Source organism: Oncorhynchus nerka, linkage group LG10 (assembly GCF_034236695.1).
Source record: "Oncorhynchus nerka isolate Pitt River linkage group LG10, Oner_Uvic_2.0, whole genome shotgun sequence".
NCBI lineage: Eukaryota > Metazoa > Chordata > Actinopteri > Salmoniformes > Salmonidae > Oncorhynchus > Oncorhynchus nerka.
Genome location: NC_088405.1, coordinates 103,163,234 through 103,181,219, shown reverse-complemented (window position 1 = coordinate 103,181,219; position 17,986 = coordinate 103,163,234). Strand labels below are relative to the sequence as shown.

The following is a 17,986-nucleotide window of genomic DNA, read 5'->3' as shown; positions in this document are numbered from 1 at the left end:
TAGTTTCCCTTTTCTTCTTCTTCGGATTGGCGGATCGCATCCAATTTATAAGGTGCATACACCGAGACCTACTGTTATAGAGTATGCGGCCAGTCACGGTCTACATTAAATTCTCTTCATTAGTCCTACCTATTCCTCTAAGAAAGTGACATAAGAGTGGTGGTTTCCTGTTCTGTGCAGCTTCTAATAGAAAATAAACCCAGAGGTGTTTTATATAGGCTATTAAGTCCACCATATCTAATCTTGAACCGTTTTCACAAATGTATATCCAGTGAACAGGTTACTATTTGTATCTAATATAACATTTGAAATATTACTTTATTATAAACAAGAATCGGTCACTTTGAAAATGTAGAATGTGTCAGTTCCTGGTTGATTCCACTGCTTCAGGTGTCTTGAAGCAGCTCAGAAAGGCAGTCAGCAGCAGTAGCTTAAGAAACATGAGACAGACAGGGAGAAACATCAAGCAAATAGGAGGCAGGCCCTAGCTACCCATTGATAGTTCAGTTATGAGATCCTGAGCACTCCTGTGATGTGGACCCTGGCACTAGGTGGATGTAATATCCCATGGTCGTATCAAGACTCCACAGATGGTTGGTAATTCTTGATACAGGCTTTTGGTGTATCCATAGGATGGATCATGAGTTGCCTGGCTCTTATCCATGACGCCCAGGCACAAGCTTGGAGAAAGAGATGACCTGAATCTCTCCACAGGCAATAGAAGGTGTTCTGTATCTTTGCCATGAATGATGAGAGATGACACACCCCCAGTAAATCACTAGTCCATGTTCCTTTTAAATAGTGTTGAACAAATCTTTATGAACCAACAGTCAAAGCATTTTATACAGCAGTGCAAAGCAAAACAAACGCATTTTAACATAATAATCTCTAGTTGCCTTCAGCAACTGTGTAGCAATTTTCTCATACTGCAAAATATACACATGTAGTCATTAGTTGTGTCCCAAATGCCCCCCATAGGCCCTGGTCAAAAGTAGTGCACTACATAAGGAATAGTGTATAGGGACAGGGTGTATCCCATCATGTTAATTATACTGCAACAGATACACACCATGTACATGGCCCATGCAGCACCCCACAGACACAATGGAGAATCATCTAGAACTCTTCAATGTGTGTGTGGCCACAACCATCAATGCATCACAATCCAGGGGAGGAGTAGCGGCCTGCCTCGGTCAGTGGAGACGGGAGGAGAGAGAGCTGGAGGATGACCCAGGTAGACGTCAGGTGGTTAAGGTGTAGGGGTTCAACCAGACTTGAAGAGCAGGATGGCCACCTGGCCCAGGTAGAAGTAGATGAAGTGTTTGGTTTCATGTGTCACGTAGCTGCCAAAGTTTCTACCCACAATGCAATGCCACGTGGGGTTGTACTTCTTGTCAAACTCCTGGAACAAAACAGGGAACATTTAGAAAACACACACGGTAAGGATGTCTGTCTGGTTAGCTACCTTCTTGATGTAAGCAGCGATGTCCTTCTCAATGTTGTATTTCTCCATGGCCTGAGTGGCACAGTCCACAGCATCCTGCTGCATGTCCTCTGACATGTCGGCATTCTTTATGACAGCCTTCCTGTCGGTCATGGTGACTAGAGGGGGAGGGAGAAGAAGGTTAGTTAAAAGATACACTACGGAGAAATCGCGTCGCCATTTCCTGGTTCCTAAAATTTTGAATTGTCAGGTCACACAAAAACTAAAATATTGCAGATTTAAGCAGTGGGACTGGAGAGAGGGTAGAGGGTAAAGGAGTCTGATGTGATGGTATCGTAAGCAGTGGGACTGGAGAGAGGGTAGAGGGTAGAGGAGTCTGATGTGATGGTATCGTAAGCAGTGGGACTGGAGAGAGGGTAGAGGGTAGAGGAGTCTGATGTGATGGTATCGTAAGCAGTGGGACTGGAGAGAGGGTAGAGGGTAGAGGAGTCTGATGTGATGGTATCGTAAGCAGTGGGACTGGAGAGAGGGTAGAGGGTAAAGGAGTCTGATGTGATGGTATCGTAAGCAGTGGGACTGGAGAGAGGGTAGAGGAGTCTGCTATGATGGTATCGTAAGCAGGGGGACTGGAGAGAGGGTAGAGGAGTCTGATGTGATGGTATCGTAAGCAGGGGGACTGGAGAGAGGGTAGAGGGTAGAGGAGTCTGCTATGATGGTATCGTAAGCAGGGGGACTGGAGAGAGGGTAGAGGAGTCTGCTATGATGGTATCGTAAGCAGTGGGACTGGAGAGAGGGTAAAGGAGTCTGCTATGATGGTATCGTAAGCAGGGGGACTGGAGAGAGGGTAGAGGGTAAAGGAGTCTGATGTGATGGTATCGTAAGCAGTGGGACTGGAGAGAGGGTAGAGGAGTCTGCTATGATGGTATCGTAAGCAGGGGGACTGGAGAGAGGGTCTGAGATGGAGTCTGATAGAGGAGTCTGATGGTATCGTAAGCAGGGGGACTGGAGTCTGAGATGGGTAGAGGGACTGGAGAGAGGGAGTCTGCTATGATGGTATCGTAAGCAGGGGGACTGAGAGAGAGGTATGATGGAGTCTGCTATGATGGTAGTCTGCGTAGCAGCAGTGGGACTGGAGAGAGGGTAGAGAGGAGTCTGCTATGATGGTATCGTAAGCAGGGGGACTGGAGAGAGGGGGTAAAGGAGTCTGCTATGATGGTATCGTAAGCAGTGGGACTGGAGAGAGAGAGGGTAGAGGAGTCTGATGTGATGGTATCGTAAGCAGTGGGACTGGAGAGAGGGTAGAGGGTAGAGGAGTCTGCTGTGATGGTATCGTAAGCAGGGGACTGGAGGAGGGTAGAGGAGTCTGCTATGATGGTATCGTAAGCAGGGGACTGGAGAGAGGGGACTGGTAGAGGGTAGAGGAGTCTGCTATGATGGTATCGTAAGCAGTGGGACTGGAGAGAGGGTAGAGGAGTCTGCTGTGATGGTATCGTAAGCAGTGGGACTGGAGAGAGGGTAGAGGGTAGAGGAGTCTGCTGTGATGGTATCGTAAGCAGGGGGACTGGAGAGAGGGGGGACTGTAAGCAGGGGGACTGGAGAGAGGGTAGAGGGTAAAGGAGTCTGATGTGATGGTATCGTAAGCAGTGGGACTGGAGAGAGGGTAGAGGGTAGAGGAGTCTGATGTGATGGTATCGTAAGCAGTGGGACTGGAGAGAGGGTAGAGGGTAGAGGAGTCTGATGTGATGGTATCGTAAGCAGGGGGACTGGAGAGAGGGTAGAGGAGTCTGATGTGATGGTATCGTAAGCAGTGGGACTGGAGAGAGGGTAAAGGAGTCTGCTGTTGAACAGGTATGTAAGAGACATACAGAGAAGCTTGGCGAACACCTCCTGCACTATTATAGTGTAATAACGGAGGTGGTTTTGTGACAACCGTCTGTCTACCTACCAATGGAACCTTATTATATACAGTGCACTACTTCTGACCAGAACCTGGGCCCAGTCTGGCCGACTAGCGCCCTACTTCTGACCAGAACCTGGGCCCAGTCTGGCCGACTAGCGCCCTACTTCTGACCAGAACCTGGGCCCAGTCTGGCCCTTGTCCGTCACGAACATTGAATATCAAATCAAATTTATTTATATAGCCCTTCGTACATCAGCTGATATCTCAAAGTGCTGTACAGAAACCCAGCCTAAAACCCCAAACAGCAAGCAATGCAGGTGTAAAAGCACGGTGGCTAGGAAAAACTCCCTAGAAAGGCCAAAACCTAGGAAGAAACCTAGAGAGGAACCAGGCTATGTGGGGTGGCCAGTCCTCTTCTGGCTGTGCCAGGTGGAGATTATAACAGAACATGGCCAAGATGTTCAAATGTTCATAAATGACCAGCATGGTTGAATAATAGTAAGGCAGAACAGTTGAAACTGGAGCAGCAGCATGGCCAGGTGGACTGGGGACAGCAAGGAGTACAATTATATTTGAATTTCCTCTGCCGATTGTCTGTGGGGTTGGTCCTTCAGTGGGTCTACTACACACATTTTAAAATTTTTACCCCCATTTTCCTTCCCAATTTCGTGGTATCCAATTGTTAGTAGTTACTATCTTGTCTCATCGCTACAACTCCTGTACGGGCTCGGGAGAGACAAAGGTTGAAAGTCATGCGTCCTCCGATACACAACCCAACCAAGCCGCACTGCTTCTTAACACAGCGCGCATCCAACCCGGAAGCCAGCCGCACCAATGTGTCGGAGGAAACACCGTGCAACTGGCAACCTTGGTTAGCGTGCACTGCGCCCGGCCCACCACAGGAGTCGCTAGTGCGCGATGAGACAAGGATATCCCTACCGGCCAATCCCTCCCTAACCCGAACGATGCTATGCCAATTGTATTTATTATGGATCCCCATTAGTTCCTGTCAAGGCAGCAGCTACTCTTCCTGTTATTTTTAATGGATCTCCATTACTTCCTGCCCAAGCAGCAGCTACTCTTCCTGGGGTCCAGACACACCAAAGCGTCCACATTACATATAAAACAGTGAACTGTTTGTACTGAATGAACTTAAGATAAAACTGTACATCACATAACACCCCTACACCACCACATATCCACAACACAGCATGTTAAATACCACCATACGACAATATCAATGTGTGCGTATGCATGGGTCTACCTTTGTGTCGGTCTCTTCACAGTGTGTGTATGCATGTGTCTGAGCCGGTTTGTCTTGCTTCACAGTCCCCGCTGTTCCATAAGGTGTATTTTTAAATCTGATTCTACTGCTGCATCAGTTACCTGATGTGGAACAGAGTTCCATGTGGCGCTTTATAAACTCGTCAAAAAAAGAACGGACCTTTTCCAGGACAATGTCTTTCAAAGAATACGTAAAAATCCCAAAAACTTCAGGTCTTTTCCCATGCGTTTCCCATGCTTGTTCAATGAACCATAAACAATGAATGAACATGAACCTGTGGAACGGTCATTAAGACACTAACAGCTTAGGCAATTAAAGGTTACAGTTATGAAAACTTATGACACTAAAGAGGCCTTTCTACGGCCACTGAAAAACACCAAAAGAAAGATGCCCAGGGTCCCTTGCTCATCTGCGCGAACGTGCCTTAGGCATGTTGCAAGGAGGATTGAGGACTGCAGATGTGGGCAGGGCAATAAATTGCAATGTCCGTACTGTGAGACGCCTAAGACAGCGCTACAGGGAGACAGGACAGACAGCTGATCGTCCTCGCAGTGGCAGACCACGTGTAACAACACCTGCACAGGATCGGTACATCCGAACATCACACCTGCGGGAGAGGTACAGGATGGCAACAACAACTGCCCGAGTTACACCAGGAATGCACAATCCCTCCATCACTTCTCAGATTGTCCGCAATAGGCTGATAGGCCTAAAAGCCTTCAGTCCAGCCTCTGTTGTAAGGCTGGTCCTCACCAGACAGGGGGACCATTTGGTTATGTACTAGTATGTTGTTTCGATGAGCACAAAACCACCGTCGCTGGACCAGACAGGACTGGCAAAAAGTCTTCACTGACGAGTCGCGGTTGTCTCACCAGGGGTGATGGTCGGATTCGCATTTATCGTCGAAGGAATGAGCTTTACACCGAGGCTTGTACTCTGAGCGGTATCAATTTGGAGATGGAGGGTCTGTCATGGTCTGGGGCGGTGTGTCACAGCATCATCGGACTGAGCTTGTTGGCATTGCAGGAAATCTCAACCCTGTGCATTACAGGGAAGACATCCTCCTCCCTCGTGTGGTACCCTTCCTGCATCCTGATATGACCCTCCAGCTTGACAATGCCACCAGCCATACTTCTCGTTCTGTGTGTGATTTCCTGCAAAACAGGAATGTCAGTGTTCTGCCATAGCCAGCCATAGAAAAGCCCGGATCTCAATCCCATTGAGCACGTCTGGGACCTGTTGGAGCAGAGGGTGAGGGCTAGGGCCATTCCCCCCCCAGAAATGTCTGGGAACTTGCAGGTGCCTTGGTGGAAGAGTGGGGTAACATCTCACAGCAAGAACTGGCAAATCTGGTGCAGTCCATGAGAAGGAGATGCACTGCAGTACTTAATGCAGCTGGTGGCCACACCAGATACTGACTTTTACTTTTGACACCCCCCTTTGTTCAGGGACACATTATTCACTTGTTCAGTTTATGCCTCAGTTGTTAAATCTTATGTTCATACAAATACTTACACATGTTAAGTTTGCTGAAAATAAATGCAGTTGACAGTAAGAGGTGGTTTCTTTTTTTGCTGAGTTTAGTACTGTGTGCCTCCCATAGTCTGTTCTGGACTTGGGGACTGTGAAGAGACCTTTGGTGACATGTCTTGTGGGGTATGCATAGGTGTCTGAGCTGTGTGCCAGTAGTTTAGACAGACAGCTTGGTGCATTCAGCTTGTCAACACCTACAAAAACAAGTAATGAAGTCAATCTCTTCCACTTTGAACCATGAAAGATTGACATGCATGTCATTAATGTTAGCTTGGTGTACATCCAAGGACCAGCCGTGCTGCCGTGTTCTGAGCCAACTGCAATTTTCCTAAGTCCCTCTTTGTGGCACCTGACCACACTACTCAACTGTAGTCCAAGTGTGACAGAACTAGGGCCTTGTAGGACCTGACTTGTTGATAGTGCTGTTAAGAAGGTAGAGCAACGCTTTATTATGGACAGACTTCTCCCTGTCTTAGCTACTGTTGTATCAATATGTTTTGACCATGACAGTTAACAATCCAGGGTTACTCCAAGCAGTTTAGTATCTATAAGTGACTCCCTAAAGTAATATTTTAGCCAGAAGTGTAATGCCAGTAGCCTGCAGAATCTTTCACACCCGCGGCACAAAGATGTTTATTTTACCTTTATTTAACTTATAGTCAGTTAAGAACAAATTCTTATTTTCAATGACGGCCTAGGAACAGTGGGTTAACTGCCTGTTCAGGGGCAGAACGACAGATTTGTACCTTGTCAGCTCGGGGATTTGAACTTGCAACCTTCCGGTTACTAAGTCCAACGCTCTAACCACTAGGCTACGCAGCCGCCACGATGGTAGTGGACCTGAAATTGCCTGTTTTTGGGACTCTTAATGCTAAAATCAGTTCTTTAACTTCTTGGATATAGGGGTGCTATTTTAATTTTTGGATGAAAAACGTTCCCGTTTTAAACAAGATATTTTGTCACAAAAAGATGCTCGACTATGCATATAATTGACAGCTTTGGAAACAAAACTCTGACGTTTCCAAAACTGCAAGGATATTGTCTGCGAGTGCCACAGAACTGATGTTACAGGCAAAACCCAGATAAAAATCCAATCAGGAAGTGCTGCATTTTTTTAAACCACCTCATGCTAATGACTCCTTATATGGCTGTGAAGGAGCTAGGAGTCAGTTTACGTGTCTGCAGCATTGTGACATCTTTTTAGGCATTTCCATTGGAGAATGGCTGTAAGAGACCATATAGGGAGAGAAGGCATGGTGTCTCCCGGAGAAAACCTTGCGTAAAATACTGAGGTAGCCATCTTTCCAATCGTTTCTTATGAGAAACCAACTGCCTCCACGGATATATTATCGAATACATATGTTAAAAACACCTTGAGGATGGATCCTAAACAACGTTTTCAGTGTTTCTGTCGATATTATGGAGCAAATTTTGCAAAAAGTTTGGCGTTATAGTTTAAGTATTTTCAGTCGATTTCTCAGCCAAGCAGGATGAACAAACAATACGTTTTTCGCCTACAAAAATATTATTTTTGGAAAAAGGAACATTTACTATCTAACTGAGAGTCTCCTGAGTGAAAGCATCTGAAGTTCATCAAAAGTCAATGTAATTTGGTTGCTTTTCTTATTTTTGTGAAAATGTTGCCTGCTGCCAGCACAGCCTAGCATAGCATTATGCCATGCTAAACTTACACAAATGCTTGTCTAGCGTTGGCTGTAATGCATATTTTGAAAATCTGAGATGACAGTGTTGTTAACAAAAGGCTAAGCTTGTGTTTGAATATATTTATTTCATTTGCGATTTTCATGAATAGGAAACGTTGCGTTATGGTAATGCACTTGAGGCTATGATTACGCTCCCGGATCAAATCAAATTTTATTTGTCACATACACATGGTTAGCAGATGTTAATGAGAGTGTAGCGAAATGCTTGTGCTTCTAGTTCCGACAATGCAGTAATAACCAACAAGTAATCTAACTAACAATTCCAAAACTACTGTCTTATACACAGTGTAAGGGGATAAAGAATATGTACATAAGGATATATGAATGAGTGATGGTACAGGGCAGCATACAGTAGATGGTATCGAGTACAGTATATACATATGAGATGAGTATGTAAACAAAGTAAACAAAGTGGCATAGTTAGTGGCTAGTGATACATGTATTACATAAGGATGCAGTCGATGATATAGAGTACAGTATATACGTATGCATATGAGATGAATAATGTAGGGTAAGTAACATTATATAAGGTAGCATTGTTTAAAGTGGCTAGTGATATATTTACATCATTTCCCATCAATTCCCATTATTAAAGTGGCTGGAGTTGGGTCAGTGTCAATGACAGTGTGTTGGCAGCAGCCACTCAATGTTAGTGGTGGCTGTTTAACAGTCTGATGGCCTTGAGATAGAAGCTGTTTTTCAGTCTCTCGGTCCCAGCTTTGATGCACCTGTACTGACCTCGCCTTCTGGATGATAGCAGGGTGAACAGGCAGTGGTTCGGGTGGTTGATGTCCTTGATGATCTTTATGGCCTTCCTGTAACATTGGGTGGTGTAGGTGTCCTGGAGGGCAGGTAGTTTGCCCCCGGTGATGCGTTGTGCAGACCTCACTACCCTCTGGAGAGCCTTACGGTTGAGGGCGGAGCAGTTGCCGTACCAGGCGGTGATACAGCCCGCCAGGATGCTCTCGATTGTGCATCTGTAGAAGTTTGTGAGTGCTTTTGGTGACAAGCCGAATTTCTTCAGCCTCCTGAGGTTGAAGAGGCGCTGCTGCGCCTTCTTCACGACGCTGTCTGTGTGAGTGGACCAATTCAGTTTGTCTGTGATGTGTATGCCGAGGAACTTAAAACTTGCTACCCTCTCCACTACTGTTCCATCGAGATGTGGATAGGGGGGGGGGGATGTTCCCTCTGCTGTTTCCTGAAGTCCACAATCATCTCCTTAGTTTTGTTGACGTTGAGTGTGAGGTTATTTTCCTGACACCACACTCCGAGGGCCCTCACCTCCTCCCTGTAGGCAGTCTCGTCGTTGTTGGTAATCAAGCCTACCACTGTTGTGTCGTCCGCAAACTTGATGATTGAGTTGGAGGCGTGCGTGGCCACGCAGTCGTGGGTGAACAGGGAGTACAGGAGAGGGCTCAGAACACACCCTTGTGGGGCCCCCGTGTTGAGGATCAGCGGGGAGGAGATGTTGTTGCCTACCCTCACCACCTGGGGCGGCCCGTCAGGAAGTCCAGTACCCAGTTGCACAGGGCGGGGTCGAGACCCAGGGTCTCGAGCTTGATGACGAGCTTGGAGGGTACTATGGTGTTGAATGCCGAGCTGTAGTCGATGAACAGCATTCTCACATAGGTATTCCTCTTGTCCAGATGGGTTAGGGCAGTGTGCAGTGTGGTTGAGATTGCATCGTCTGTGGACCTATTTGGGCGGTAAGCAAATTGGAGTGGGTCTAGGGTGTCAGGTAGGGTGGAGGTGATATGGTCCTTGACTAGTCTCTCAAAGCACTTCATGATGACGGAAGTGAGTGCTACGGGGCGGTAGTCGTTTAGCTCAGTTACCTTAGCTTTCTTGGGAACAGGAACAATGGTGGCCCTCTTGAAGCATGTGGGAACAGCAGACTGGTATAGGGATTGATTGAATATGTCCGTAAACACACCGGCCAGCTGGTCTGCGCATGCTCTGAGGGCGCGGCTACAGGATTGCTCGTCGCTAGAGGTTAAAATCCATTTTCCAGATGTTCCGAGCTAGCCCTCCTGATGTCGTTTGACCCCACATGGACTACGACAGTGTCAGCTCCCGGCATCTGTGGAAGAACAGTAGGAAGCAGCCTTGTTTTGTCCTGTACTCGTGCTCCTGTGGTAGAACAGTCTGAAGCAGCCTTATGTCCTGTACTCGTGTTCCTGGGTAGCACAGGGTTTTTGCCTTGGGACCAAGCTGTTTCTCACCATGGAGCTGCCTATGATGACAGCTGGTCTGATGAGGGTGGGAGCTCCGAGAATCTGAACCAGAGGTAGAAGCCACCGGAGAGGGAAACAGAAGAGGACGAAGACATAGGTACCGTCGGCCTTCTGATTCGATCTTGAATGGGAAGCCCCCAAGGAAGAAGGCGCCGGAGCCTCTGGATCCAGGGCGGCAAAGCCATTTCTGGTCTGTGTCAGGTCCGGGCTCAACATCTCCAAGGACACCCCTGTTGCCAGAGGACACTTTCTTCGACTTCCACTGCGAGTGACGCATCTCCATGGCTGGTTGGTTGGGCAGAGGACAGCGCCGTCCTCCAAAGAAAGAGAAGAACCCGTCGGGGATGGAATCCTGCTCAGCACCGGCCAGTCAGCTGTGGCGAGCCGACACGCTGGCGACACTTCCAGACCAGAGTGGAATCCGGCTACTGGGGTGGAAGAAAAAGTAGGCGGGCGTGGACTCCCCCGTAGCTAGTGTAGGTTTGCTACATGCTTGCTAAGAGTAGCCACTTAGCCATCCTGTCGTCCTCCACAAGCAAGCAGTTGCTACATTGAAAGTCAGTGCGGTCCACATTGTCCTGGAACAAAGCAAACAGCTCCTGCAGTGCTGGAAACGTTCAACAGCAACCTGCATTTGAGACCGCCGAGCCAAATAGGCTAGCTGGGCTTCCATATGCAGAATTTGGCAGGATCCTGGGACAGACAGCAGCGCTCACAGCAACTAAGCCCAACAGAGACGCAGGATCCAACAAAAGTATATAAAAACACTGTCAGCTTTACAAAACAATAAACCACGGTCTCTCGTTCAGCGGTCAACAAGAAACAGACGTCGCGCTCAGATGACTTCATAGGCCTGGCCTATTCCCACATTCAAGAAGCTTAGTTTTGATTGGTTTATTTTGTCTAAACCTTCAGGCCTACCTATAGAAAATGTTTAAAACAACTCTGCCCAGCCTGGATAGTGGCCAAAAGGGTGTTGTTATTCCCCAGTGCCTCTACAGGTGGAGAGAGGGGTATTCTCCAGGTGGGGAGAGGGGTATTCTCCAGGTGGGGAGAGGGGTATTCTCCAGGTGGGGAGAGGGGTATTCTCCAAGTGGGGAGAGGGGTATTCTCCAAGTGGGGAGAGGGGTATTCTCCAAGTGGGGAGAGGGGTATTCTCCAAGTGGGGAGAGGGGTATTCTCCAAGTGGGGAGAGGGGTATTCTCCACTGCTGGCCAGCTCTCCAGGCACTATCACATGAGCCTGAAGGTACAAACTGGCCAAATTAATGCAAATGCCAAAGTCATTTTTGGTTTAAAATGGTGTTTATTTCTAAGTCACAGTCTAGATGTGAAATGTATAGACTATAATGACAACACAACAAAATGTTTAAATACTGAGCGCTTTGTCCTTAACAGGCTACTGTGTCACCATCACTAATGCTTCAAAGTATTTCTTTGTGGGTTATAGCCTTGAAACTGAATTAAAACATTTTAGTTCCTTCTTAGGCTTCCTGTCTGGCTTCCAACCTATTTAGTGTGTCTATATGCTGTTTAATATGATATGTAGACTATTTGAAATGTGTGCTTCTTACACTCACATGTTCATTAATATCTTTCATTAAAATCATATGGTTTGGTTTCAATACCAAATGGTATGTCCAGGAAGTCACAACAATAGATTTGTTTTGCATCAGTTTTTTCCCCCCAGTGGTGAGGTCAGATTTTAGAATGAGATCATATGAGATCTGACCCTGCTGAGAGTCTATTTACGTTTGAACATCTTGAACGTTCTGGCTTTAACAAAAATGGCCATGCACTCTTATCTTCTCCCAGTACAGCCAGAAGAGGACTGGTCACCCCACAGAGCCTGGTTCCTCTCCCACCAGCACAGCCAGAAGAGGACTGGCCACCCCCCAGAGCCTGGTTCCTCTCCCCCCAGCACAGCCAGAAGAGGACTGGTCACCCTGCAGAGCCTGGTTCCTCTCCCCCCAGCACAGCCAGAAGAGGACTGGCCACCCCTCAGAGCCTGGTTCCTCTCCCCCCAGCACAGCCAGAAGAGGACTGGCCACCCCTCAGCCTGGTTCCTCTCCCCCCAGCACAGCCAGAAGAGGACTGGTCACCCAGAGCCTGGTTCCTCTCCCCCCAGCACAGCCAGAAGAGGACTGGTCACCCAGAGCCTGGTTCCTCTCCCCCCAGCACATAGCCTGGTTCCTCTCTAGGTTTTGGCCTTTCCAGGGAGTTTTTCCAAGCCACCGTGCTTCTACACCTGCATTGCTTGCTGTTTGGGGTTTTAGGCTGGGTTTCTGTACACCACTTTATGACATCAACTGATGTAGGAAGGGCTTTATAAATACATTTGATTGAGTTGGAGAGATGATCACTTTGTTGCTCTGATGCATTTGCAAATGTTTGCACAGAACAAACGATCCAAAACGAATTGACAAACAAAACATTATCACTTGAGCAATTAGGCAATCAATAACACGTTGTTGAACATAGAATAGATGGTCGTACCATTTTTGTACGGACTTCGCTTTGTGCACGAGGGCATTGTCATACTGAAATAGGAAAGGGCCTTCCTCAAACTGTTTCCAGCTGGAAGCACAGACTCATCTGCTGTAACGTTAGGATTTCCCTTCCCTGGAACTAAGGGGCCTGAACCATGAAAAACAGCCCCAGACCATTATTCCTCCTCCAACAAAATGTACAGTAGGCACTATGCATTGGGGCAGGTAGCGTTCTCCTGGCATCGTCGGGCTGCCAGATGGTGCAGCGTGATTCATCACTCCAGAGAACACGTTTCCACTGCTCCAGAGTCCAATGGCGGCGAGTGTTCACACCACTCCAGCTGATGCTTGGCATTGCGCATGGTGATCTTAGGCTTGTGTGCGGCTGCTCGGCCATGAAAACCCATTTCATGAAGCTTCTGAAGAATAGTCATTGTGCTGACATTGCTTTCAGAGGCAGTTTGGATCTCTGTAGTGAGTGTTGCAAATTATTCCACCACAATGCTTCACGGTAGGGATGGTGTTCGATGGTTGAGGATTTTGTGCCTGGTTTTCTCCAGACGTAACTCTTTGGATGCAAAGCGCTATATTTGTGTCAGACTACAGAATCTTGTCTTATGCTCAGTCTTCCACGTGCCTTTTTGCAAAAACCAGGTGTACCGTCATGTGCATTTTTCTCAGGAGTGGCTTCCGTCTGGTTACTCCCCCATAAAGCCCAGATTGGTGAAGTGCTGTAGAGACTGTTGTCCTTCTGGCAGGTTCTCCCATCTCAGACAAGAACTCTGTAGTTCTGCCAGAGCGGTCATTGGTCACCTCCCTGACCAAGGTCCTTCTAGCCCAGTTTGGTCGAACGGCCAGCTGTAGGCAGAGTCTGGGTAGTTACATATTTTATCAATTTCCCGATGGAGACCACTGTGCTCTCAAACTTTAAACTCTATTAATTGCTTTATACCCTTACATATGCCTCATCACAATTCTCTCAAAGAGCTACACAGTTCCTTGGGCGTCATAATAGTTTCTGCTCTGACATGCACTGTCAACTGTGGGAGTTCTATATACACAGGTGTTTCTTTCCAAATCATGTCCAATCAATTTAATTGGCCACAGGTGGACTCCAAGTTGTAGTGACACCTCAAGAATGATTCAAATCAATTGGATGCACCGAGCTCATTTTGGAGTGTTACGTAAATGTGATATTTCTGTATTTAATTTTCTATGAAACTTGTTGTCATTGTGGGGTATTATGTGTAGATGGATGAAAAAAAAGTATTTAACCCACTTTGAATTCAGGCTGTAACGTGGTATAGGTCAAGAGGTATGAAAACGTTCTGAAGGCTCTGTACATGGAAGGGATAAACGCTGATGCCCTTTACATTACCTGGTCAATAATGAATGACTTGGTACTCAGAGTTCATTCGGCAGAGGCGTTTATCCTGCTTATGCCATTTTTGCCAAATAAAACAAGCACACATTTAGAAGTTACATGTTTTCATACAGATTTACATAAGTAAATTCATACTAATTCATCCTTCCACTAAACCTGGTTGTTAGTTCTATCGGTTAGGTTTAGAGAAGCAGACTGGTTGTTAGTTCTATCGGTTAGGTTATGCACCAATTTGTAAGTCGCTCTGGATAAGAGCTAACCCTTGTTACTAACCCTTGCTAGCTAGTCAACTAAGACTAACAGTCACATACCGTTTCAACCCAGCGGATTCCATATACCAGACCATGCTGATTCCATACACCAGACCATACCGTTTCAACACAGCTGATTCCATATACCAGACCGATTCAACACAGCTGCTTCCATATACCAGACCGATTCAACACAGCTGCTTCCATATACCAGACCAGACCGTTTCAACCCAGCTGCTTCCATATACCAGACCAGACCGTTTCAACACAGCTGCTTCCATATACCAGACCATCAACACAGCTGCTTCCATATACCAGACCAGGCCGTTTCAACACAGCTGCTGCTTCAACACAGCTGCTTCCATATACCAGACCAGTTTCAACACAGCTGCTTCCATATACCAGACCAGGCCGTTTCAACACAGCTGCTTCCATATACCAGAACAGTTTCCAACACAGCTGCTTCCATATACCAGACCAGGCCGTTTCAACACAGCTGCTTCCATATACCAGACCATACCGTTTCAACACAGCTGCTTCCATATACCAGACCAGACCGTTTCAACACAGCTGCTTCCATATACCAGACCAGGCCGTTTCAACACAGCTGCTTCCATATACCAGAACAGACCGTTTCAACACAGCTGCTTCCATATACCAGAACAGACCGTTTCAACACAGCTCCATGCAGAACAGAAGAGACAAAAATGTAACGTCGCTCACCCTCTTGCTGCTGTCGCTTGTGCTTAGTAGACGCGCTGAACAACGCAGTTCGGTCTGGACGTCTGCCTTTCTCACCTCCGTTGTGCGTGTTTCGAGTTCTGTGTTTACCGGTTACTTACATGCCACGCCCCCCCGCACTGCATTGACGATCTGATTGGCTGCTCCGCACCCCCCCCCCCGCACTGCATTGACGATCTGATTGGCTATTTCGAACCCCCCCACGCGTGTTGCGATCGTTTTCACTAGCGCGCTCCTGCCCGCATCTTGTTTCCACCCAGAATGCACCGTGTCCCGGGTGAGAGACGGGCATGAAGGTGATTTATCCCGAACTGATACAATTATGATCAGCTGGGGAAAAGATGGTAGAAAGACAGGCAGGTAGACAGAGATGCCAGACAGGCAGACAGAGGTGCCAGGCAGCTAGACAGAGGTGCCAGACAGACAGGTAGACAGAGGTGCCAGACAGGCAGGTAGACAGAGGTGCCAGACAGGCAGGTAGACAGAGGTGCCAGACAGGCAGCTAGACAGAGGTGCCAGACAGGCAGGTAGACAGAGGTGCCAGACAGGCAGGTAGACAGAGGTGCCAGACAGGCAGGTAGACAGAGGTGCCAGACAGGCAGACAGACAGGTAGACAGAGGTGCCAGACAGGCAGGTAGACAGAGGTGCCAGACAGACAGGTAGACAGAGGTGCCAGACAGACAGGTAGACAGAGGTGCCAGACAGGTAGACAGAGGTGCCAGACAGGCAGGTAGACAGAGGTGCCAGACAGACAGGTAGACAGAGGTGCCAGACAGGCAGGTAGACAGAGGTGCCAGACAGGCAGGTAGACAGAGGTGCCAGACAGGCAGGTAGACAGAGGTGCCAGACAGACAGGTAGACAGAGGTGCCAGACAGGCAGGTAGACAGAGGTGCCAGACAGGCAGGTAGACAGAGGTGCCAGACAGGCAGACAGAGGTGCCAGACAGGTAGACAGAGGTGCCAGACAGGCAGACAGACAGGTAGACAGAGGTGCCAGACAGGCAGGTAGACCTTGTCAGACAAGAGGGGACGGACAGACAGGCCGGCAAACAAATCAAATGTTATTTGTCACATGCACCGAATACAACAGGTGTAAACCTTACAGTGAAATACTTACTTAAGATGCATACATATTCAGAGGGACTGATATATTTCTAGATATGGTTTGTCTGTCTGAAGATACTTCTCTATCATTCTACAGGTCTATAATACAACAGGGTGGCTACTGGATGGATGGTAGTCTGAAGATACTTCTCTATCATTCTACAGGTCTATAATACAACAGGGTGGCTACTGGATGGATGGTAGTCTGAAGATACTTCTCTATCATTCTACAGGTATATAATACAACAGGGTGGCTACTGGATGGATGGTAGTCTGAAGATACTTCTCTATCATTCTACAGGTCTATAATACAACAGGGTGGCTACTGGATGGATGGTAGTCTGAAGATACTTCTCTATCATTCTACAGGTATATAATACAACAGGGTGGCTACTGGATGGATGGTAGTCTGAAGATACTTCTCTATCATTCTACAGGTCTATAATACAACAGGGTGGCTACTGGATGGATGGTACAGATGTCTTGTCTCTGCAGAACAAACCAGCATCAGATTCCTTAACAGACTATAAACCATAACCCCACACTAACAGTAGTGATCTATATGTCTGTTATAACTTGTAACGATGTCCTGTGATATGTTGTACATATGTGAAGTGTTGATTGTCCTGTTGCTGAAACAGGGAAACAGAGACACTGTAGCTACTGTAGAAGGCAGACTTTATTGAAAGAGCTGAAACATTAAAAGTGACCAACTGGAGAAACAATCCCATCATCCTCATAACTTACTGAGGAAACCTTAAAAAACATGACCCTCCCTCAATCCCCCCCACATTGATCCCTTCTCCCAGACCCTCCCTCAACCCCCTCCACATTGATCCCTTCTCCCAGACCCTCCCTCAACCACATCGATCCCTCCTCCCATACCACCCCCACCCCCGGCCACCTCGATCCCTCCTCCCAGACTCCTCTAGTTACCGCTCTCCTTACGCGCGCGCCTCCATCCTGAGACTCCTGGTTTTGCTCCCAGCTTTGAGCTCCTCTTTTAAACCCAAAAAACTACTGGATCCCAGACGGGTGCTGGAGGTTCCACATGAGAAAAAAATACTAAAAACTGAATTTAGTGTGTTTTAGAGCCAATTGAGTAAGGTCTAGTTTATAGGTTCCAGTGGACTGGGGCCGGGGTCCCGATCCGGGTTTCCTTTCTCTCCATCATTAATCCTAATCCTGAATCCTGCTCTGATCCTGATGGTCTGATTGGCTCCGGGATGGGGAGACAGAGAGCCCTCCTCCAATCACAGCCCTCCTTGAGACAGATCCCAAAACCAACAGAGAGGGAAGGAGTAACAGGTTAGAATCACTCCGCCTGATACAGCAAACGCCACACTATAAACAGACTGTCAGCTATGAAAAAAGACTTGCCTGATTTTAAAAACAAGTTATCTGACTCTGAACCAAGACTAGAGAAAATACAACCAACCAATCAGTGATGCCATTACAGACACTATTTTATAGTAAATATTTAGTATATATATATTTTTAAAAAATGATACAAAACTGTCACCAGTGTGGATGAAAAGGAGGCATGCTATGCTCTGACAAGCAAGTGTATAGAAAACCAGAGGAAGGAGAGGAAATAAGGAGAGAGAGGAGGGGGACCCAAGGAAGGAGAGGAGAGAGAGGTGGGGACCCAAGGAAGGAGAGGAGAGAGAGGTGGGGGACCCAAGGAAGGAGAGGAGAGACGTGGGGACCCAAGGAAGGAGAGGAGAGAGACGTGGGGACCCAAGGAAGGAGAGGAGAGAGAGGTGGGGACCCAAGGAAGGAGAGGAGAGAGACGTGGGGACCCAAGGAAGGAGAGGAGAGAGAGGAGGGGGACCCAAGGAAGGAGAGGAGAGAGAGGGGGACCCAAGGAAGGGAGAGAGAGAGAGGGGAAAGGGGA

The 17,986-nt window shown here is 47.5% G+C and overlaps 1 protein-coding gene across 1 annotated transcript; it reads right to left on the bottom strand.

Annotated features, from left to right (window-relative positions):
* Positions 1–788: 788 nt before the first annotated feature.
* On the bottom strand, positions 789–15,079 carry LOC115121788 (dynein light chain 2, cytoplasmic). The gene is made up of 3 exons (XM_029650925.2): positions 14,967–15,079; positions 1,466–1,602; positions 789–1,402 (listed from the first exon to the last, which is right to left on the bottom strand). Exons 2-3 carry the CDS (start codon positions 1,595–1,597, stop codon positions 1,265–1,267), a joined length of 270 nt encoding a protein of 89 aa, XP_029506785.1. The 5' UTR covers positions 1,598–1,602; positions 14,967–15,079; the 3' UTR covers positions 789–1,264.
* Between the last annotated feature and the right edge of the window lie 2,907 nt (positions 15,080–17,986).